Source organism: Xyrauchen texanus, chromosome 43, assembly GCF_025860055.1.
Source record: "Xyrauchen texanus isolate HMW12.3.18 chromosome 43, RBS_HiC_50CHRs, whole genome shotgun sequence".
Lineage (NCBI taxonomy): Eukaryota > Metazoa > Chordata > Actinopteri > Cypriniformes > Catostomidae > Xyrauchen > Xyrauchen texanus.
In genome coordinates, this window is record NC_068318.1 from 18,636,114 (window position 1) to 18,661,006 (window position 24,893).

At 40.1% G+C, this 24,893-nt stretch overlaps 1 protein-coding gene across 3 annotated transcripts in view; it reads left to right on the plus strand.

The window, feature by feature from the left end:
• Nucleotides 1-4,123: 4,123 nt before the first annotated feature.
• The window catches only part of LOC127636036 (FRAS1-related extracellular matrix protein 2-like), an 81,884-nt gene continuing 61,114 nt past the window's right edge, over nucleotides 4,124-24,893 (plus strand). For all 3 annotated transcript variants that reach the window (XM_052116397.1, XM_052116399.1, XM_052116398.1), the window contains exons 1-2: nucleotides 4,124-9,095; nucleotides 12,393-12,482. In XM_052116397.1, the coding sequence (XP_051972357.1) occupies nucleotides 4,124-9,095; nucleotides 12,393-12,482 (5,062 nt within the window). The remainder of the gene's footprint in view (nucleotides 9,096-12,392; nucleotides 12,483-24,893) is intronic.

Sequence of the window (24,893 nt, forward strand, 5' to 3'; positions counted from 1 at the left end):
ATGAAAATAGGAAAAAATCATGTATTTACTCCATAGGCTAAACGTGAAAAAAATGTCTCCATCTAGTGGAAAATATAAAACATTTAAATTTTGAAGCCTGGGCCTAATATCATTGAATTCATGATTTCTATGCTTTAATGGCACTGTGATCAAATATTGCTGTTTTAATGGAATTCAATGTGGATATTTTTGTCCTTAAGGTCCTGAGTGTAACTATTTTGTGTACACTGTGTATTATAGATGTATTATAGGAACTGAAGTTGAAATATAAACATTTCCCCCAAAATACACACCTTTGACAAAATATATGCCGTGGGCATTACCACAGCCAAAATGTTCGAGAAAAAAACAAAAAAAGAAAAGACAAGGTCACACAAGGGTTAAAAAGAAATTCACATATTGTACATGGTACAAAATAGAGTGCAAATGAGACTAATGAGTGCTTTTTCTGGCATGTCTGGTGGAGCTGAATAAATATTTACTATGGAGTGTGACATTTACACAATGACTGAAAATGTATTAATTAACTTAATTAACACCCTCACCAACACCAGAACTGAGAACTACCCTAGAGGTTCCATTTGATATATGTGATATCTGCATGTGTTATATTTCACCCCAAAGGTGTGTTGTAATATTAAAAAAGAAATGTGTAAGACAAAACGTTCTTCAAATTACAACATGTGAGTCTTATACTCCGACTTTCCCTATTTCCTCATTGCACTCTTTAAGCTTCCATTTATTATCTTTTAATTTTCTTGATTTCCATTTATTTATTTATTCCATTATTTTATTTCAATTAGCAAAAAACAATAACACATAATGTAAAGTAATAATGTAAACAAAATAATTAACAAATAAAAAGACAGTGAAGAAAATATAGTAATAAAAGGAGGCAATTATGCCAGAGATGTTGGAATAATCTTATTTAGGTTTTTCTCATTAGGGAATAAAAACACAATTATTAAGAATTAAAATACATGCTTGGTTGAACTGTTTGTTAGGGAGCTGAACCAAACAACTATTAATGAGAAAAGAGTCATTAATAGTTGTTTGGTTGTCTCTGCGATGATGAGAATTATATAACAGCAAACCATAGAGCAAATGCATGTCTGGTCTGACTAGGACACATCTGCATTAGCAGAACAGTGATTGCTCAATGATTATCATTTTCTTTCAAACAAAGTTCTAATTTCAACCTAAAGCACTGGAGGTGGGTAACGCCTTCCCCCCAAAAATTCTATGTTAAATGAACATTCCCAACATTTAGACAAAATTTGTTTGGGCATAAGAGTATTTTTCCCTTCCCTTCCCTTCAAGCAACAAATGGCAACAGTTCTCAAGAGGAATGAGTGACCTTTTGGAAATGCATTTTAAAGTTCTGTTACTCTGTCACTCACAAACCCCTTCAATTATGTTTTTACTCTTTTCAGTGGTTTTCAAGGTGCACAAATGCACTATTTGACAATAGAGATTGTAACTGTCGCTTTGCACCTTCCAGATCCATTGGGGGAACAAAACCTACAAAATGTTCTTGTTATTGCATTACCCTGACAGTGCACTACATATCTGTCCTTTGGAAATAATGCATTTGTACTGCCTCTATCTATCTGTCTGTCTGTCCACCTGTTCCATCCATCCATCTATTCATCTATCTATACACTTCACAGACTGCTCTTTTTATCCTTTTAAGCCCTGGATCTGAAAGTCTTCCCTTAACACGTTCTCAATGTCCATAAACAAGGTTACCATTGATGCACTAAAATAGTTTCAAAAGACAGTTATAAAGTACAGACATTGTCATCTGTAAACAATGACTCATTCAGTTAGACTGTCAGACAGGTAGGACTTTTAAAATGTGTTTGGAGGGGATTCTTCCTGCCATCAAAATGAAACAACAGCAGACATATACTTGCCATTGCAATTCTAATAATTTATTTGCTCAGATTGCCGTGATTTACAGAAATATACAACAGACTGCCAGTGCCAGCACAGAGGAAACCTCTGGGAAATGACGTTTAACAGCTGTGAACTTTAATGTGAGTGGATGTTCTTTCAGATGAAGGATACAGATGATGTCAAGTCTACAAGAATAATAAATGCAAAGGTAAATATTTTATAATACATAAAATAAAAAAAGAAATGCTTTTCTCACTTAATGTTGTGTGTCACTGGGCAGCTCTGACCTCCTTATACCTAAATCATACAGTTTATATATATGTAACGGGAGCCAGCTGGTAGATAGCTGTGCAGTGTGTAAACAGTCTCCTGACCTCAAGAGGTACACTAGGGACTAGGGGCTGTAGCCTTTAGTCTCCTTGTTAGAGCACCCGCCTCCCCAGACCTAGGTTCAAGTCCCATATGGAACAGGTAGAACAAGAGCGTCACATATATATATATATATATAACAACTAGCTGTATTTCTTTCAACGAACTTGTTTATTATAATAATAAATAATAATGTATATATATATGTGTGTGTGTGTGTGTGTGTGTGTGTGTGTGTGTGTGTGTGTGTGTGTGTGTGTGTGTGTGTACAGTGCTGTGCAAAAGTTTCAAGCACTTGTGAAAAATGTTGTATAGTGAGGATGTTTTTAAAAATAATGACATAAATAGTTTTCATTTATCACGTAATGTCATACAAAGTCCAGTAAACATAAAAAACCTAAATAGATTTTCGGTGTGACCATCTTTGCCTTTTAAACAGCACCCATTATCATAGGTACACCTGGACACAGTTTTTCTTGGTTGTTGGTAGATAGGATGATGCTTTGAACTTAAACAGACAATTTGCCATAGTCTTTGCAGCGGTTCAGTCCACTTAGAAAAATACATTTCAGAGCTCAAACTTTTACTTGTATAATTTCCCCAGACTTTAAAGAACTATTGGTTCAATCAAAGTCAAGGTACTTTTGGTCTCTATGGGCAAAGTTGTTATATTTTTGATCACAGAGATTAGAGGTCTGAATGATTCTGTCAACCTCAACACCAATAATGAGGACACATTTTCCCAGAGCTCCATGCTGACAAGAAAATTACACTGAAAAACTGGAGGAGGAGCGAGAATACTAAGAGCCAAACTCAGCCGAGCCATTTGTATTTTCTATGGTGTCTGAACAGATGATTGATTACAGGTTTGTGGGAAACAGCCATTCACAAGGAGCACATGTGAAAATATACTGACTGTTGTCTCTCATACTGTATGTGCCAAACAGGCGGTACAACTGGGCCTATCTGTGTGGTGTTTACATGTCCCCCGGCGTGGGTTTCCTCTGGGTGCTCCAGTTTCCCCCAAAGTCCCAAAAAAGACATATAGTTTAAGTTTATTGGAGACCCTAACTTGCATGTTGGTGTGAGTGAGAGTGTGAATCTGTATGCCTGTGTGTGTGTTGCCCCGTGATGGACTGGCCACCTGTCCAGTGTGTTTCCCTGCCTTCCCTTCCATACAATGCAAGTTAATGGTGACCAAAAAAACAAATTGGACATAACAACTAGCTGTATTTCTTTCAACGAACTTGTTTATTATAATAATAAATAATAATGTTTTTTAATAAATTATTATTATTATTTTCAAATGATTTTTCATTTTATTTAATGATTTGATCCATAAAACAATGGACTTGTCCCAGTGCATATAAATAACAAGACTAATTAAATAAATAACAGATATCACATTATGGACAAGGGAATATAAATAGGACGAGAAAGAAAGAGGGCAATAAAACATTTAGTAATTTATACATCAACTAGGGTAAAGATTTTAAAAGGTGAACAATCTGCATAGCTTTTATATTAACACAAATGTATATTCAAATAGTGTTTCGTTTCTATTAATAAAATAGACAGTCAAATCTCACCTGCGGTCGTGGGAATGCGACGCAGCATCAAATAGAATGAGACTGTGGGCGTGTTCTCGCACTCCAGTCCTGCAGACAGGCACAAGTTAAAGCCGCGCTCGCGGAGAAGCTGTGTGAATGGCGCGCGAGCATCCTCACGCGCGTGTGGGATTTCTCAACTTTCCATCCTTTTCTCCTGTCCTCGCGTTGATTTAAAGCATAACAGCACAACTCGCGCTTCATTTAATCATTAAAAAACCCTGTAGCTCTTTACAGGCGGATGAACAATGGAACTTTACACGTTTCTCGTTCTTTTGGCCTCATTGACAGTTTGTTCCGCTCAAGGAGTTGACAAACACGGACTGTCGTACGCCTACACACCTCAACTCTCGGAGGATGCGATACTAGTGGCAAACAATAGAATACACGTGCCTTTCGGGAGATCAATTTACATCGATCCGATCAACGATGTGGTCATTGAAGTTCAGCCGGGAGATAGATGCAGTATTACAGTACTGGATAATGATCCGCTGTCTCAGAGAGGGCACCTGTCTCCTAAAAAGTTCCCGTGTGAATTTGGTCCTAACGATGTCAGATACTCCCAATTCGGTTCCAGGAGCCCTGCAGAAGACAGAGTGAAGCTGCAACTCAGATACGACACTCAGACTGAAACTATAATCATCCCCTTTATGCTGGAGGTGGAGGTGGTTTTCACACAATTGGAGATTGTTACAAAAAACATGCCCCTTACTGTTAATAATCTGCGTGGGACTAGTAATCCTATTGACAAAAAGGTGCTTGATTTTACTTATGATAAAGACTCTGAGAAATGTGAAGTCACATCATTATCGATCAGTAGTGGCTTGCCTAGATATGGTAAAGTTATTGATCTGAGTAAATTGGAGAAAATGACGGACTGTGACCAGTTTCTCAGAGCAAATATCCGTTATGAACATACCTCTACTCACAAATCTCCTAATAAGGATTATGTCCCAATGGTTGTGGAATTACGGAACAAAGAAAACAATTTACTGAAACAGGAGTTTTTTCATGTGATGATCCGGATCAAAGAGGGCAATGAAAACACTCCTCCTCGACCGAGTTTTGTTGCCATGATGATGATGGAGGTTGATCAGTTTGTCATGATGGCTTTAACTCCAGATATGTTGGTTGCTGAGGATACTGAATCCAATCCAGATTATCTCATTTTCAACATCACCTCTCCTCTATCCTTTGAGGAGGGTTATATTGTGAGTACAGATGACAGAAATTTACCTATCACATCTTTTTATCAGAGAGATCTAAAAGATCTGAAAATTGCGTATAAACCTCCATCGCTGGACTCCGATACCGAAAGGATCTTTCAAATAGAGTTTGAGGTCATAGACACAGATGGTGGTATTTCGGATCCTTTTGCATTCATGATTGTTGTGAAGCCCATGAACACTTTGGCGCCAGTAGTGACTAAAAATACTGGTCAGCTGTTGTATGAAGGTCAGTCTAGGTCTCTGTTCACTTGGAACAATTTGGAAATTAGTGATGAGGACAACCTGGACAGCGTGAGGATTACCGTGGTTGATGGCCTTCGTCATGGTCAGTTAACTGTGCTAGGCTCCAAGAGGAATTGTTTTACCCCAGCTGACCTGGAAGTTGGCATTGTCGTTTACCAACATGACGGCAGTGAAACATACAGCGATAATTTAATTTTCAGAATGTCAGATGGCAAAAACGAAGTTGAGTTTTTGTTCCCCATTACAATTGTTCCCACAGATGACGAACCACCCATTATAAATGCAAACACAGGGCTGATTTTATTCAAAAAACAGATGGTGCCCATTTCAAAGCTAATGCTCAGTGCAGCGGATATTGACTCTGAAGACTCCACCATTACATTTTCTATTGTGCCTCCACTCTCTGCTATTGGCGAGGTTCTGATGAGGCAGTCTGAAGCACCAGAAGACCCATCTTCTTGGAAATTTATTGCAGAAGATGGCGTGTATGAGAAAGTAGTGACACAGTGGCTCCAGAAAGATATTACAGATGAAAAGCTCTTCTACAGACACACAGGTCCACACATCACTGAAACGGTTACAGATCAGTTTGTGTTTAAAGTACAAGATGATGCCGACCCTCCCAACCAATCTGGTGAGAATGCATTTGTTATTAAAATTCTTCCCATTGATGATGTTCCACCTGTGCTGTTCCCTGGCACTATTTTGCAGATGACAGTTCACGAGTACCAGTTGACTCATTTCAGCAAGAATGTTTTGCGTTACACTGATTTGGACTCTGAAGATCGTGACCTGAAATATACAATAACTCGGCCACCGACTGACACAGATGAAAATAATTCTGTTAAATTTGGGTCTATTGTTTTAACTGAAAGCTCTGATAATGAGGTAAAAGAATTTAATCAAGCGCAAGTTAACCATCATAAGATTTCCTATAGCCCTCCTTACATTGAGCTAGGCATCATACCACATGTGGTGCAGTTCCATTTCGCAGTAGAAGACACTGCTGGAAATAGTGCTAATGGAGTTTTTACAATTTTTCTACTGCCTGTAAACAACAAACCACCACAGATAACTAACACAGGATTCACAGTTCTTGAGAGGGGAGTGCATGTCTTCATAAGTGCCGAACTTCATGCAAATGACGTGGACACTGATACTAAACAAATTTCATTTACACTGAATCAAGTTCCCCTGCATGGCCACATTCAACAGACATTTACTGACTTGAAAAAAGGAAGTAGTTTCAATTTGATGGATATCTCTGGTGGCAAAGTGGCATATGTCCACAATGGGGATGAGACAACGAGTGACTCTTTTAAATTGGATGTTAGTGATGGCGTCCATGTCATACCAATCACTGTAAAAGTTGTAGTGAAACCTATTGATGACGAAACACCAACACTTAGCCTCTCAAAGGGCACTGTTGGCTCTCACTTGGACGTGATGGAAAATGGAGCCACCGAAATTACCACCAATATCATCCAGGGAAAAGATGAGGACACTGATGACCTGAGATTGACGTTCATTGTGGAGGAGGTCCCTAAGTTTGGAAAAATTATTGTAAATGGAGTTCCTGCAAGTAGGTTCGCCCTAGCTGAAATCATCAGTGGTCTGGTAGTGTATGCTCATACCAGTGGTGAAATTGGTCTTGCTTCAATAGAGGACTTTTTCAATCTAACTCTATCAGACATGTCTGATGAGTGGGACGTTGGGGGTAACAGAGTAAATGGAGTCCATGTTCATGTCACCATTCTCCCTGTGGATAGCCAGACTCCAGTGGTGACAGTTGGACCAACCTTTAATGTCTTTGAAGGGGACAAAAACACAATTGGTAGGCATCAAATAATGATTAAGGATGCAGACACGCCAATCGAGGACATCCTGTGTACTATTGTAGTTCAGCCGGCATCAGGATATGTGGAGAATATCTCTCCATCACCAGGGTCGGAGAAGTCAAGGTCAGGACTGGCAGTGAGTGCTTTCACCATCAATGATATGAATGAAGGTCACATTCATTATGTCCAAAGCATACACAAAGGAGTTGAGCTGGTAAAGGACAGGTTCATGTTTAGATGCTCTGATGGGGTGAACTTCTCAGAGAGACAATTCTTTCCCATTGTCATTATTCCCACGAATGATGAAAAACCAGAGATCTTTATGCGAGAGTTTGTTGTAATGGAAGGCATGAATGTTATCATTGACACACCCCTTCTGAACGGAGTTGACGGTGATGTTCCTGCAGAAGAGTTGACGTTTATTATCACCAAACCTCCAACTCATGGCTTCCTACTCAATCAGCTCACAACAGGCTCCATTCCAATCACAAACTTCACCCTGGAACAAATTAAGGAGGCCTCTAGCATAATTTATGAACATGATGATTCTGAAACTACAGAAGACAAGTTTGATGTCCTTCTTACAGATGGAAAGCATTCTGTTGAGGGTACTATCATGGTTGTGATTATTCCTGTGGACGACGAAACGCCAAGGCTCGCCATTAATGATGGACTTGAAATCGAGATTGGCGAGACCAAAGAGATAAATAGTAAAGTACTAAAGGCTACTGATTTAGACTCGGATGATGAGTCCCTTACTTTCATTATTCGCTATGGCCCCAATCAGGGCTTCCTTCTTAGAAAAGAGAGATTGGTGGTGTCTGTAGAGAACATCACTATTGGCATGAACTTCACACAACGTGAGGTGAACAGTGGTCTCATTTTGTACACTCATAATGGACAGGAAGGAATTCGTGACCTTGTGAAATTCGATGTTACAGATGGTATCAATCCTTTAATTGACAGGTACTTCTATATTACTGTGGGCAGCATTGATATGGTATTTCCTGACATCATTAGTAAGGGAGTTTCTCTAAAAGAAGGTGGTAAAGTGACACTCACTACAAAACTTCTAAGCACTAGTGATCTCAACAGCCCTGATGAGAACTTAGTCTTCACCATCACAAGAGCACCGGTGAGGGGACATTTGGAAAGCACAGACACACCAGGCATGCCGATTGTGTCCTTTACCCAGTTACAGCTGGCTGGGAGCAAAATATATTACATTCATACCGCAGACGATGAAGTCAAGATAGACAGCTTTGAATTCGAAGTCACAGATGGCTACAACCCTGTTTTCCGGACATTCCGGGTTTCAATTGTTGATGTTGATAACAAAAAGCCAGTACTGACAGTTCATGACCTTCTGGTGATCGAAGGACAAACAAAACTCATTACACCATTTGAGTTGACCGTTGAAGACCAAGACACAGCTGATCACCTTTTGAAGTTCACAGTCACCCAACTGCCCATTCATGGCAAACTGCTTTTCAACAATAGCCGACCAGGTACTTCGTTCACAAAGCAGGACCTGAATGAGAATATGATCAGCTACAAACATGATGGCACAGAGTCAGAAGAGGACAGCTTTTCTTTTACAGTCACAGATGGAACACACTTCTATGTCTTCCATGATACCATATTTGAGACACAAATATCTCAGACCATAAAGATCACCATTGTATCTGTGGACAACAGTGTTCCTCAGATTGTAGTTAACAAAGTTGCTCTGACTTTAAAGGTTTTGTCCACAGGTCATTTGGGATATCATATCACAAGTACAGTACTAAAGGCACTGGATGTAGACAGCGGCCCAGAAGCTTTGGTTTTTCACATCACCACACCGCCGGAGAATGGCTACCTGATCAACCTGGACAGAGGGAATGTCTCAATCAACACTTTTACACAAGGTATGTATTTTGAGCACAGTAACACTATTATTATTATTATTATTGCTTATGAAATCTAAATCTTATCTCTCCTTAGACTCATTTCAATACATTTTATGTCATTGTGATTTAGAATTTTAGAACTTAGAAATGTAATGTTTGTAGAACCATAATTTCATGATTGTAGTGAAGCATCCATCATGTTCTTGGACATGTTCTCTGCTCTTATTAATGCTTGAAATAATGTAAGTTCAGTTTAGAAACAGACATTTTACCCTTAGCCAAAAGCACAAGCCACCTTTGGCTAAGAGATAAAATTCTTGATGAGACAACAGATCACAGTTCACAGATCTCTATTCAATTATTAAGTTGTCATATTTTTGCCTTCTAACATCTCTATAGTGACTGGTTATTCTTCAAGAGAGGTGTTGTTGGCTGAGTTAAGGGAATAGTTCAACCAAAAATGAAAATTCTGTCATCATATACTCAATATGTTTCTCCAAACCTGTATGACTTTTAAAAATAAAATTATATTCCGATATTGTTGTTTATTTAAAATAATTAAAAAAATTATTTGTTAATTATTAAATTGTTTATTTAAAGCAGGGGTGGGGAACCTTTTTAGTTAAGGGCCATTTGAGTATTTACAAAATTATTCGCGGGTCATGCAATTGCTTGAAATTTCTTATTGTGGGTTGAAATTAATGTACGCATTCGTAAAAGGTCTGTCTATTATACAATATTTTGTGTTGTTATCATTTTAAATTATTTTTAAACATTATTTGAAAGGAATTGTTTTCAGGTTAATTGAATCAAGGCCATTTTTTGCTTTTCAAATAATTTCTCCGTATACGCCCCTGAGGCCTGACGTTCCCCACCCCTGATTTAAAGGGATCATGCACCCAAATAATTAAAGAATTAAGGCCTTGATATACTTCTGTAGAAGTTCTTCTTCATTTATGGGTATAAATAATTTCTAAAGATCCGAGCAATGGTATACTGTTTCCAAACATTCAGACACCTGCCACACCAATGTTGGAGGCATTTAGAAGTACATTTAAATATGAGGATGCTAAACGTAAAACATTAACAATGTGTTATCAATGACTTTATGAATTCACATAAGGTCAATAAAAGAAGCTGTTTTAACCACACAATGATGATTTAAGGTAATATAGTATATATGCAGTAGTCTTATTTACATTATGAATTCATGACGCTAACATGCTACACGCAGCCATAATATGCGCCGGTTACACTCTATTATTGTAATTTATTATGACACTGATACCATTGCAAAGATGAGTGTATAAAAGTGTTAATGTGCAGAACAAAGACAAAAAAAATTATGATAGAGCCAAATCTTACTTTAGACAGATGTGTAATGGCTTTTGCTGCAGATGGCACATTGTGAATGGGCACTTGAGAGAGATTCCTTTAGTAGACAATAAAAAACAAAATCACATGACTTGGTCTTGGAAAATGTCTCTAAGCGAACGATTGTGCAGATGTGGGTTAATTTGCACCAGATCGCTAATAACTCAAGCCAACTCATGTTGACTGATTTTGACTCATTGAGCTACGTAAACAAAATTAGCCTTTGGCTCCAAGGAAGGTGGAGCTCCAGGTCACACCTAATGATGACGTGGACCAATGGCAGTAAGAAGGTGTGTAGCGGCTGTTAAGAATTTTATGAACTTTTATGATCCACCGAAATGACAAATACACCTTCTTTTTGGACAGATTTTGTTATAAATTATATTACACCCATTCATTCTTTGATTTCGTAGGAAGTATATTGAGGCAGTTTGGGTGAACTACTGGATCCCTTTAACCGAACCAGCCTCCTCAAATGAGGATAGGAGTTCAATTTAAATTTGAATGGTAACTTTATTGAAACAATACCGCAGACCTTTTTAAAAATACATAAGAAGGGCATAGCACAGGTAACATACCTCTCTCTTGTTTACAAATGCAATGGTAAAATCTGGAACTATCAACCAAAATCCAAATTTGATGTTTTTCTGAAGTGTATTACTCAGCACAGGTTCATGGCCCCTAACAACTAAAGCATAAACACACTGCTTCAAACATGAGTGCCTAGTGAGAAGGTGTGAAATCTGTGTCAGGCTAACTTAGTCTGATAAGTGTTCTAGACATTGGAAAAGGGCAAAAGTGTGAAGAGAGAGAGAGCTTGCAAACCTGACTCGGCCTCATCAGTACAAGCAGTGAAGCAGAAGGGACAATCACATCTCTTTATTTACTTCGCCCTTTCCACACATTCTGCCACCACTTGTTCTGTGGCATTTGCTAAATATTTCATGATGAGAGTGCACTCTGGCAATGAAAGGAGACGTTTTATTTTCAATATGAAAAGTGGTTTCATGAGTGCATAAAGAATCACAGGTTTACATTTTTATGAGGCCTCTTCCTCAGATATTAATAATTTAAGGAAGTGGGTCAGAGTGGAGGGAGCAGTCAGGTTGTTAATGGTACACTGTACCTAGCTATAGTGTATCAATGTAAATGTGGTTAAAGGGGTCTAATTGTTGGAGATGCAACAGACCAGATGTGTGAGAGTCATGGAATCCTGTGTTTAAAATTCTCGGTCTTGTTTGTCATTAGGTAACTGCTTGTCACCTGTTCTGCTGATTGTTTTGTGTTTTGTGAAAATTCTTGCCTGGTTTTGTTAAATTTTTAAAAAAGCTTGCAGATTAATTTTATAGTAACTGCACTGTTACACAAAGTGTTGTAACCTGTAATTGTCACATTAAGGAGCTTTTTCTACCTTATCCAACTTTTAAAATGAGTTTTGTTGGTGTAATCTGTTGTATTCTGGTTGATTCAGTGATGTTAAATAGTATTTATGACATCAAACCAGTTAATTTAGATGTAAATACATATATTTGGTTCACATTTTTTACAGTGTACACTCAACAACATATTCAAGCCTATTTTTAAAATATTCACATTTAAATGTCATTGAATCAAAATCTAAATTAATTATGTTGTTTTTAAATACATTTATTTATTACAACTTTAAATGTAAATAACTTCTAAATTTACTCAATTTAACTTGATGGCGTTTTGATATGAAATTGAAATGCGTAAATCTTGAAATTATTGCAAGCTGTTTAAATTAATTGGGCTTTGAGACCTTCATGGGTTGAACTGGCCATAAAACAATTTCATCTTTGAACCCACACCAATCACTGTATGTCATCAAAAGTGATGTATTTTTAAATCATTTGATATAGTTTCTTCTAAATAAATAATAAATGCATGCATTTTACATTATTGATTTCTTTTTGTTCTCAGCTGACATAGATGATTTTAAGATCTGCTATATCCTGAGAGACAACAACAATGCCACCAGTGACCTCTTTAGTTTCACAGTGGAAGACAGTGGTAAGTCATACATTTTTTTTATTTCAAAACATGCATTTTTGCATTTGACTTAAGACAAATTACAAGTAAGTTTAAAGATTGGATTGTACATTTGCGTTTATTAATTTAGCAGATCGTTGTATCAATTCAAGTGCACAATACAACAACACAAATCATTTGAATTCATAAATGATAAAATGTGCTGTTTTACAGTTGGTTTCCTGGCAAATGAAATAGTTTAGATGATTAATGATGAATCTTTTAGACCCTAGAGGGATATATTTAGATGTGTGGTGTTTAATTAGGGTTTTACTTTCAGAGGTACTGTGGGTCTGTATGTGCAGATTATTACGTGCTCTGCTACTTTTGACGGTAAAAAAATTCCAAATGAGTTTTTAGTATATCAAAGAAAAATTTAAAAGTGACTCACTGTTGGTAGGAATGACCCTCAGGTCATACTACAGCAGGTAGGATTAAATCTGTCATGTGGCAAAGCATAGATAATCATGCATAAATTACATTCCACATGAGGATCCAGTCACAGTCACTGGAAGAGCTTGTAATTTTAGACCTTGCTAAACTCTAACTTTATGTTATGATTTATGTTTTAATTTGAAAGTTAATTATGTGTACATAAGAAGTGTTATATGCAGGAAGTCTTTATCTTTCCAGGAAATGGAACACTACAGGTGGAACTTGGTGTAATGTCTCTCTAAAGGGCATGTAGTGGGTTGCAGGGTCTACATACACACAACACAAAGGGCCGTTTGATACATAAAACTAGAGGCAAGATGACACATAATTAGGGCCTGTGTAGTGAGTGTAAGCCATGCCTCTTTTCAGGCTTAAAATTACTCTTAGTTTTAGAGGGTCCATTGCTTTGCAAAGTGTTGGTAAAACGCATGCTTTATGTAGAAACAGCTGGTTTAAACTCACTACATTATAAAGACTTCCAATGATGCAGCTCTCTAACTCTGAATAGAGATAATCAGTCCAGTTAGCACCTTCAAGTCAAGAGACATTAACTGTTTGAAAGGATGCCCAATTGCACAGTTAAATGTCTAAATTGTGGTTCCCCGTCTGTTGCTCACTTCGATGTTGTGTCGATGAAGGGACACTAGGGGTCTCTCTTGAGTGCCGATATACCTCTGATCTATGAAAAAAGGCCAATGAGAAGTTGACAGACAGAATTTGCATGACCCGCCCCAGACATACGGGTATAAAGTCGAGGAAATACTATTAGTTCATTCAGAAATTTTCTTCGGAGCCGATGGTTGTGCATGCTGTTTGCTATGAGTCACACCTGTTCCTGTATTCCTCTGACGCTCTGCATGCTGTTGGACTCTGTGGCGCATTACAGCGGCTTTCTCCTTCTCTGCACGGCAGTGCAGTTGCCCTTGGGCTCATCGACAGTGCAGTTAAAAGAGTTATTTTCTCTAAAAGAGCAAATTCACAGCTGGCGTTGAACGTCCTTTTCAAGACGCGTCTTTTTAAAGATGCCTTTCCGCCCCTGTGTAGTTCCTGGATGCGGTAGAGTGCTCTCCGCTTCAGACGGCCACAGGCGCTGTCTCTTGTGTCTGGGCTGTGATCACACCGAGGCAGCATTTGTGGATGGTTCATGTTCTCACTGCGAGAACATGACCATGGCAACATTCATGACAGAAGTCAACGAGCGTGCCGGGGGGCGGGTGGTTCGAGGGGGTGTTCCCAGCGAAATCGAGCCCGCTGCCATCCCCAGATCGCCTCCATCGCCAGCCGCCCCACGCTTTGCTCCTTCTTCCCACAGGATTGAGGGTGATGCGGCTGGCGATAGAGGCGATCTTTGGATGCGGTCGCTGGGTACACCCCCTCGAACCACCCGCCCCCCGGCACGCTCATTGACTTCTGTCCGGGCTCAAGGCAACAGCGGCTCGCCTCACAGCCAGCCTGCCTATCCTCTGGAGCCCCCCGAACTGGATGAGCTCACTTCTGCATCGGAGAGTAGTCCGTCTGACGCGGATGACTCGTCTGGGCTGCCGCCTTCGGGCCAGCAAGCCCAGGCTGAGGCTGATGCCCAGATATCCGACATGCTTGCCCGAGCGGCCATGCCCACCGCCCCCCCCCGTCCCCCTCGCTCATCCGCTCTCACTGCCCTCGACGGCGGAGCGGCCCACGGGTACACAGCGATTCCCTGTGCCCCGAGAATGCCACCACCTGGCGGGGTCGCCCTGTACTCCCCTCCAAGGCCTGTAGGACTATGTCATCATTGGCCACCAAAGCCTACAGCGCCACCGGACAGGCCGCTTCCGCCCTGCATGCCATGGCCCTCAAAGATCTGCACAAGGGTAGTCCTGATCCTGACGTGCTGCAGGAACTGCGCTCAGCAACTGACCACGCCCTCAGGGCCACGAAGGCCACAGCACAGTAACTTGGGCAGGCGATGACCACACTTGTGGTTCAGGAACGTCATCTGTGACTGAACTTGGTCGAAATGTGTGAGACGGACAAGACACGCTAAACACATCTTAACTTGCGTCCAGCATCTAGATTGGTTCGCAGCACTAGACCTGAAGGACGCGTACTTCCAAGTCTCAATATTGCCTCGACATCGACCCTTTCTATGGTTCGCGTTCAACGGCCAGGCGTATCAGTACAAGGTCCTCCCCTTCGGCATGTCCCTGTCCCCTAGCGTCTTTATGAAGGTCGCAGAGGCAGCCCTTGCCCCGCTCCGAGAAGCTGGCATCCGCATACTCAACTACCTCGACGACTGGCTCATCCTGGCACACTCCCGAGTGTTACTATGCGTCCATAGAAACCAGGTGCTCAGGCACCTCAGCCGCTTGGGGATTCAGGTCAACTGGGAAAAGAGCAAGCTCGCCCCGGTTCAGAGCATCTCTTTTCTCGGCATGAGTTAGACTCAGTCTCAGTGTCAACACGCCTCACCAACAAGCGCAGGCAGTCAGTGCTGGTATGCTTCACCGCCTTCATGCCAGGCACTGCGGTCCCTTTAAAATATTTTCAGAGGCTCCTGGGGCATATGGCATCCACCGCAGAGATCGCGCCGCTGGGGTTGATGCATATGAGACCGCTTCAGCACTGGCTCCAGACTCAAGTCCCAAGACGAGCATGATGGCGCAGCATACACCGTGTGATGGTCACCACCGCCTGCCGCCAAACATTCAAACCGTGGACAGACATCTGCTTTCTGGGGGCAGGAGTCCCCTTGCAGTAGGTGTCGCGACGCGTCCTGGTCACGACCGACACCTCCAAATTGGGTTGGGGCGCCGTGTGCAACGGGCACGCAGCCGCGGGCCATTGGAAAGGGGCCCCGCTGCGCTGGCACATCAACTGCCTAGAGTTGTTGACTGTAGTCTTTGCCCTGTGGAGGTTTCTCCCACTGGTTCAGGGCAAACACGTCTTGATCAGATCAGACTGCACCTCCGCGGTAGCGTACATAAATCGCCAAGGCGCCGTACGCTCCCGCCACATGTCACAACTAGTATTTCGACACAACGTCGAAGTGAGCGACAGACAGGGAACATCGAAGTTACGGATGTAACCTCCGTTCCCTGATGGAGGGAACAAGACGTTGTGGCCAGACCATTTCCTGCTCCTTAGAAAAATCCTGAATGAAACAGACATATTTCCCCATCTTTATACCCGTATGTCCGGGGGCAGGACATGCAAATTCTGTCTGCCAACTTCTCATTGGCCTTTTTTTCATAGATCAAAGGTATATTCGGCGCTCAAGAGAGACCCCTATTGTAGCTTCTTCGACACAGTGTCTCGTTCCCTCCATCAGGGAACGGAGGTTACATCCGTAACCTAGATGGTAAAAAACAAAACTGTGACTTAACTTCTCCAATTGGTTTAATAGAAAGGCTTTAATAGTAAAATAGAGGCAAGAACTTTATGTTCAATTCCAAACTAGGAAGGGGCTCTCTCAGGTGGAAGTGACCAATGATCCAAATGTCTGAGACCAAATTCATAATAATAAAACAACATCTTGGGTACGCCTAGCCCACCTTTATCAACCGGCCTATGTAACTTAATGAAATGTAACCTGGGATGCTTTCCATTCCAAATGAAAGACTTCGCTATACTAGCAAATTGCTTGAAATAAGAGAGGGGGACATTACAGGTAGAGATTGTAGTAGTTAGTTGAATTTTGGAATACAATTCATTTTAATTACATTAACCTTCCCAATCATAGATAAATATAATGAAGCCAACCTGCCTACATTGCTCGAAAATCTTTTTATTAAAGGGTCGAAATGAACAAAAAATGTTGAATCTTAATTTGCTGGGAATAAAATTCCAAATACTTCATTACCTGTTTGGACCATTGAAAGGTGCCCGGCTGAAAAGCTGTTACTCGGCAGTATGCAGTCAGAGCCAACACTTTGGATTTAGATCAATTAACTCTGTATCCCGAACATTTAGAGAAGAAATTGATAATTCTGTGTAGTCAAGGCATAGATCTAGTGTGGTCGGAGACAAATAATAAAATATCCATGTAAAGTAAAAGCTTATGCGCCACCCCTCCCGCCGTCACCCCTGGAAAAGCGTCCTCCTATCTTATTGCGGCTGCTAATGTTTCCAGGGCAAGACAGAATAATAATGGGAAAAGAGGGAAAACCTGCCTAGTGCCCGTATTCAGAGTAAAATAATCTGAAATTAATCAATTTGTTTGTACCGCCACTACAGGGTGTCTATAAAGTAACTTAATCCATCCAATAAAAGTATTTCCGAACCCATATATTTCCAAAATCTTAAAAAGATAATCCTTTTCTACCACATCAAATGCCTTTTCGGCATCAAGTGAGATAGCCATGACAGGAGTCTGATAATTCGCCACTGACCACACAATATTGATGAGACGATTAATGTTGTCAGAAGAGCTGCAGCCCCAAATAAACCCCACCTGTCATAACTTTACATAATCGGTTAGCCAGAATTTTTGACAAAATCTATACATCTAAATGGATCAGGGAAATTGGATGGTAACTTTTACACTCGTTTGGATCTTTGTCCTTTTTAAGAAACAGACTGATCTGGGCTTGTGTCATGGTTGGAGGAAGCTTTCCATTCTTTAATGATTCCATATAAACATCTAACAAATGTGGAGCCAGTTCTGTAGCATAAGATCTTTAAAATCCAGCGGCCTTAATAACCTCATCAAGCTCCTCCAAGGTTATCTCGAAGTCAAGAGAATTTCTTTGCTCAGTCATGAATTTAGGGAGGTCTAATAGTTCCACAAATTTTCTAATAACTTCATCAATAGATGAAGATGTGAATTCTTTAAAGGCATTATTAATATAAATGGCCAAGGTAAAAATGTCACCACCAGCAGATTTCACTGAGGGAAAGATAGAAAAAGACTCTCTCTGTTTTATATATCTAGCCAGAGGTTTTCCTTTTTTGTCCCCCAAATCAAAGTATGGCTGTCTTGCCCTGAATAACCAAAACTCAATTTTCTGCAACAAAATTGTATTATATCTGTATTTCAAACTGGTCAATTCACTGAGGCCATCAGACATTTGGCACTTCAGCTCAGCCACTGCACTTTTAATATTCCCTTCCAACTCCATGTGTTCTCGTGCTTTGGATTTTTTGGTGAACGAGGCATACTGTATGAACCGACCCCTGAGACCAGCCTTATGTGCCTCCCAAGACACGCTCACAGAATATACTGAGGACCAGTTGGTCTCCATATAAACACTGATTTCAGTCTTTAACATTTGTTGGAAATCAGGATTTTGCAAAAGGGATACATTAAAGCGGCAACTATATGATTTATTTTTCTCCGTATGTGGCAACATCTCTAAACTCACGAGGACGTGATCTGAGACTTAGATGTCTCCAATTGAGCAATCCTCCACAGATGAAATGAGGGACTTAGATATTAAGAACAGTGATTCAATCCACTCACGTGAGAAACAACAAATGGCTTACTCACTTCAATGTTTTTATGAAAGACAGTGCTTGCTTAGGGCATAAAAATACTTTACGGCCATCCTTAGTAGTTATACTCAGTTTGGCTGAGAACATCAGTGCAAAAGCGATTTTCTGTTGATGATTCAACCACAGTCTTGATTGTTTGTTGATTAAAATTACTTTAATAATATCTCTAATAATGATATCCAGTATAATATGAATAAAAATGGACCACATTGTTTGTTTGGTGTCAATGGATATAGGAAATAAAATGTTGAAAAACACAGTTATAATATATACTGTTGAAGATTTATTACTGTTAATTTTTTAATCTGCTATAGAATGAAACATACTGTTTGAATTAAATAGTAAAATAAATCCTCTTTATAATAGAAGGTTATAATAGAGGCGCAGTTAGACTGTACTTAAAATAAGGTTTCTTTGGCTTAAAAATAGAGTTTGGAGAGATATAACCAGTGGATTTTAATGATAAATTGTGTGTAATACAAACAATAATTATAACAGATGCACAGGCACTAGTAAGTTCAAATAGCCCTGAATAAAAAAACATAGTAATTATTTGAACAAAACATCTAAACTAAAGGTACTGTGTTGGAATAAATTTGACATTTAGTGCTTTGGATAATATTATAGATGTTAAATGTCCAATATTGTCTGACTAAATATCCAATATTGACTATGAACGATTGTAACAGATAAAGGACGGGCAAGGAGGAGGCGTAAACCGGCTGAACAATAAACATAAAGTTTAATAAGAAACTCAACATAAAACAAACATAAACAAACAAAGACACACATGCAAAGCACCCTCGTGCGTCTCTCCCCTTTATCTCGCTCTCCCACTGATCAGCTGATTCAGCGCCAGCCTTGCATCATCACGGCCCTGCCACGCCCTCCTCCTTGTCACACTACTCCCCCGCCCGATTCAGGCCTGAGTGCCACCGGTCTGACGAACTCCCCCCATCTCTGGAGGGGATACACTGCCCTTCCAGCTGTTCTGTCAGCCGGTGGTCCAGGGAGAGGGAAAGGGCGTGCGAAGACACACAGAGAGAGAGAGGAGAAAGAGAAGAACTTGTTCGCCAGCTGTCGCCCAGTCCTCAACCGCTCCTCTGCACTCTGGTGGAGGCCAGCTCGCTAAACCCCGGACGATGGCAGCGAGTCCTCCGGTCCATGGCGTACAGAACTGCTCCTCCCCTTCTGGATGGCAGATGGCAGCGGTTCCTACGACTCTCTGCGGCTGGCAGCAACATCTCCTTCCCCAGGCAGATGGCAGCAGCTGCTCCCTTGGCAAATGGCAGCGGCGAGGACTCTGCAACTGCTCATCCCTCCTCCCTCCCGGGCTTCTGCAACACTGTAACGAGGTAAAGGATGGGCAAGGAGAAGTGGGAACCAGCTGAAGAGTAAACATAAAGTTTAATAAGAAACTCAACATAAAACAAACAGAAACAAACACACATGCAACGGCGCCACGTGCGTATCTCTCAAACTGGCACCTCCGGCTCCCCTTTATCTCGCTCTCCCGCTGATTAGCTGATTCAGAGCCAGCCGTGTATCATGATACACAGCCCAGCCACACCCTCCTCCTCGTCACACCAATGAATAAAAGCAATCACTAACATCAACGGATGGCCGACATGGAAGCGATACATTCCTAAATTTTTCCTTAAGTTTCTATTTGTCCCCAATATGTCTTTTCTTTTTCCTCACTCCCCCTTTGGAAAAACTTGTTCTTTGTCCCTCTGTCAGTCATATCTCACCTCAAGGAAGTGTCTCAATTCTGGTAGGAATGACTGAAGAGTAGGAAGCAAGTCTTAGGAATTTCAGTCTGACTCTTGAATGTGGGTCATTCCTGGTTTTGTTTCCGTGCATTACTGGGGATGGTTTCATCCCACTTGAGGACGTAGCATTTACTTTAAGGGAAGACCCCAAACAGTAAGGAAACTTTCTCTTTCTCATCTCTTTATACTGACTAAGTATGTAAACACATAAGGGCTACGCAGAGCTGTTTTTTCATGAGGTACCTTAAGGCTCTCTCTTAGGACCTTTCTTCTTTTGACACATGTGCCATAATATAGAGGTTTAGCATGAAATTCAAAGATTACAAACTCTCTGCCATCTTTATATGTTTGAAGAAGCTGAGCTAATTAGAGCATCTTAAATTCTGCTTTTCCAAAGTGCCCAACACCCACATTAAACACCATAAACTCTGATTTACAGCCAATTTGTGTTAAACAGCTGCATTAATTTAATCTCTCGGTTAGACTGTGACTTATATTTATTAAAAGTAGTGTTCCAGAGGGGTTTTATGGTGGGGCTGGTTTTCAAGGCGTGTTGCTTTCTTATAACTGTAGAATTATCACAATTTCCACATACAGTATAGAGGACTTTAGAGGAAACAAAGTGAGATAGTAACCTGAGGATATCTTTAGACATAGTGTTGTGTTTGTCTATGTTTTCCCTTAGAAATCGATTCCTATTGGTGTTTGGCTGGCTGAACATTAATGTGATTTTCTATCTTAATTTGTCTCCTGTCCATCATAATTTGGCCCAGACTATCTTGCTTTTATTCTTTGCCTCTATCTCTTTCTTCTTCATCCCATTCTTTTTATCGCTACATCTGTGCTGCTTCTGTAGCTTCCGGGTGTTTGAGGAGTTTTCAAGGGCTTTTTAACTGGAATAAATGGAAAACAAATAAGGAGTCTGATAATTCGCAGTTTAGGCCTATTTGATGTTAAAGGACTAATTCACCCAATAATAAAATTTTGTCTCATCATTCACTAACCCTCATGCTATTCCAGATATGTATGACTTTTTTCTTCTGCAGAACACAAACAAAGATTTTTTATTAATAATATTTGAGCTCTGAAGGTCCATATAATGCATCTGAATGGTGACCAAATATTTGAAGCTCCAAAAAGCACATAAAGGCAGCATAAAAGTAATCATACACACCATTATGACTCCAGTGATTAAATCAATGTCTTCTGAAGTGATCCAATTGGTTCAGGGTAAGAACAGACCAAAACATAACTAATTTTTTACTGTATCTCGTTCCATTGCAGTATTTAGGCATGATCACGATTTCAAGCTTAGTTACTGTTTCTGGTGCTTGATGCATGCACAGAATGCACGCATGATGACTCTAGTCATCAGATCAGGAAAAAAAAGTGGTAACGCTCAGCCATTGTAAAGTGTTTAATTTCTGCAACACTAGCGTCACAAAACAGAATTGCAAAAATAATTACTGTTTTCAAACAGGTTTACCTAACACTCCCACCATCTGTCAATAATCAGACGATAAGTTCCCAAAAGCAATCAATGTTGTTGAGTTTGAGTGATTGGGATACTCAAACAAAAATAAATATTTTTATAGTTACACAGAGACAGTGTTAACACTTTTTGGTGAAATCAGCCAAGCAATGGATTACTTTGTTAATACGCTAAGATACTAGTATTTTAACATCGAAAAAAAAAATACACACTTCTCCATTTTTTGTCAGATACACTCCCTCTGACTGACGCTAATACATGCCATCCTCCACTAAAAGGTTTTTACAACCTGGAGCCCCAAAACTTAATGGGATATAAGAGAACAGATTTATTAGGTTACACTTCCTTTGCTAAAGGTCATGACGAATTACGCTCATCCTGAATACTCTTACTGCTCTCACTAAAATCATGCCTCAAAGGCAGATGTAGAAAGATGACAGGAATGGCTACAGGGATGTACAGAGAGTCTGCAGAGAACAGAGGAAATCTTTATATGGCACATCATAACTCAGTTACTTTTGGCCTGTGGGACAGAGGAAATTGTTTTTTCTCAACATTTATTGATTTGAATTTGCCTCATTGTTCTCTCTAAAGTGAAAAATGCCATTGAGTAATTTCGTATTTAAAAAAAAAAAAAAGGCACCGTTTATGTTCAGCAGATGGTTTTACCTAACCATCAACATCAGCTTGGGAACTAAATCTTCACCATTTTATGTCAATTAAACAACATTTGTTTCCGGCTTTTAGCTGAAAGCCATTTCACAAGCTGTTCACCAACTTTTAGTTGTTAAAGTTCTGTTGCATCTGGGAGAACTGAAAAATCTTATTGCTGGCCCTGCCAACCCAAAAACACTCCCTGCTGAGCGAGTGTGGATCGCAGCTCGATCTCCTCTGCTGGATCCATTCTGGCTCAATTGTTCTGTCAGAAGGATGAGACACAAGATCCAAGTGCGCAGGCAAGGAACAGTTTATTACTTAAAAACAGCTTAATCTGATGAAGCGTCAAAGGTGCCTGGCACCGACTGCAGCGTTGAGATGGAGAGTCTGTTCATAGGCTTGTGTGCATAGTGGAAGTGTAGCATAGATCTGAGAGGAATCCTCTGAAGAGTAGTGTGTTCGTAGGTTTGTGTGCATCGTGGTAGTGTGCGGAGCAGATCCAGTGCAGTGAGTTAATCGCTGAGGGAAACTCAGGAGAAGTGTCGAGGGAAGTGAGACAACAGGCTGGAAAGTAACCACAATCCAGGAGCACACAGCACAGACTGGCAACCAATACAGAGAACATGATGCAGGACTGACTAGGGCAGAAGGAGAGAGTGGTAAGTTACAGGACTCAAACAACAATTGAGTAACAAACATAAAATGGAGTGAGGTAGGGAACTAATAGTGATCAGGAGCTGCTCGCTTGCAGTAAGTTGGAATGATCAGTGTTTCCGTGGAAACAATCAAGGTTCCCACGGCAATGTTGATTATGTGAGCCAGCGGCATCTGAATCAATCGAGGAAACATGTAAGCACAAACTGGAACAAACCAGCGTACTCACCGAGATGGTGACATTGAAAGCCATTGAAAGCCTTATCTCTTGAAGAGCCAGTCAAAGGTGAGAGGTTTTCTTTGGTTGTGGGGGTAGTGCAGGTATCTTAGATGTGGTACACTTAGACCTGCATGGCTGACTGATACAGGTGAGACCACACCTGTTCAAAAGGTATTCAAGACACTGACACTTAGCTTTCCTGTTTAAGCATTTTGAAATGCCACTGATCGAGTGGACAGGTGCTGGACCAATGAGGCTTCTATGACCCGTGTCTTTAGTCTGTCTTCGATGGAGGTTGCTGACAGCCAAAGAGACATGTTTATCTCCAGACAAAAGCTTTCTGAATGGGAAATAGGAGGAGTTGTGGTGGTGTAGTGGGTTAGAGCACAAAACTGGTAAGCAGAAGTTTGCCGGTTCGTTCCCCTCAGCCACCACCATTGTGTCCTTGGGCTCTTAACTCCAGGTTGATTGTCCCTGTAATAAGTGCCTTGCAAGTCGCTTTGGATAAAAGTGTCTGCCAAATGCATAAATGTAAATGTAAATGAATAAACAAGTCAAAAAGTGATTTGTTAGAAGGTTGCTTGACAGAATCTAGATGGTGGAAAATTCTGTCATAATTTGCTCACTTTCATGTCATTTGAAACTTTTCTTTCTTCTGTGGAACACAAAAGGAGATGTTAGGTAAAATGACATCCTCAGTAACCATTCATTTTTTTTCTATGGCAAAAAAAATGCAATTAAAGAGAATGGTGACAGAGGATGTCAGTCCCTAACATGCTGCCTAACATCTTAGGTTGACTACATGAGTATGAGTAAATGTTGACAGATTTGTCATTTTTGGGTGAGCTTTCCCTTTGACCAATCAAAATAAATGTATTTCACCATTATTTTTTAAATGGTATTCTAAATAGCATGGAGCTCCTAAGAGGGAAGGGAATTAATTTTCTGAAATATTTTTGCGTTCTCTCCCAATAAGTTTTGAATTCCCACACAGTTATTTTAGGTTAATTAACTATGTTTGAGTTATGGATGAACTATGGTATTTGTAGTAAAACCAATGTAACCACAACATTTTAAATGGTTTTACGACAGTAACCATATTTTAACCATAATATTCAAAACTATGGGAATTAAAATCATAATCACTCTGCCAAGAAAAACATGGTCAGTTTTACTATAACACAATTTGTGGTTCAGGTTCATGTATTTTTAAAACCATGGTTCTTACCACAAAAATGATTAAAAACCATACTTGTAGCACAAATTAACCGTAGTGTTACTATAGTTAAACTAACCATGTTTTATGGCTTGTTTTTGGCATAAAAAATCAATTATTATGATTTTGATTACCATAGTTTTTTGTATTATTGCTATGGTTTTACTGAGAATATCCTAGTTAAACTAAGGTTACTATAGAGAAACATTGGGTCATTTTCATAAGCGATGGATAAACGTATTGTGAGGAACACAAAATAATTGTGAGGAAAAGCAAAACTATTACAAGGAAACGCAAAACGATTGGGAGGGAACACAAGCTTTTGAGAGGGAACTCAAACTTTCTTGTAAAGAAGAAGTAGCACTCGTGTATGACTTGGGGAGCTCCTGGTGGTTTGTTTTGTGTTGATTTTGGTGTACCATAAATAAAAAGAGTGTGCATTACAGCTCCACCAGGAATAATGCTTTAAAAAGTTATA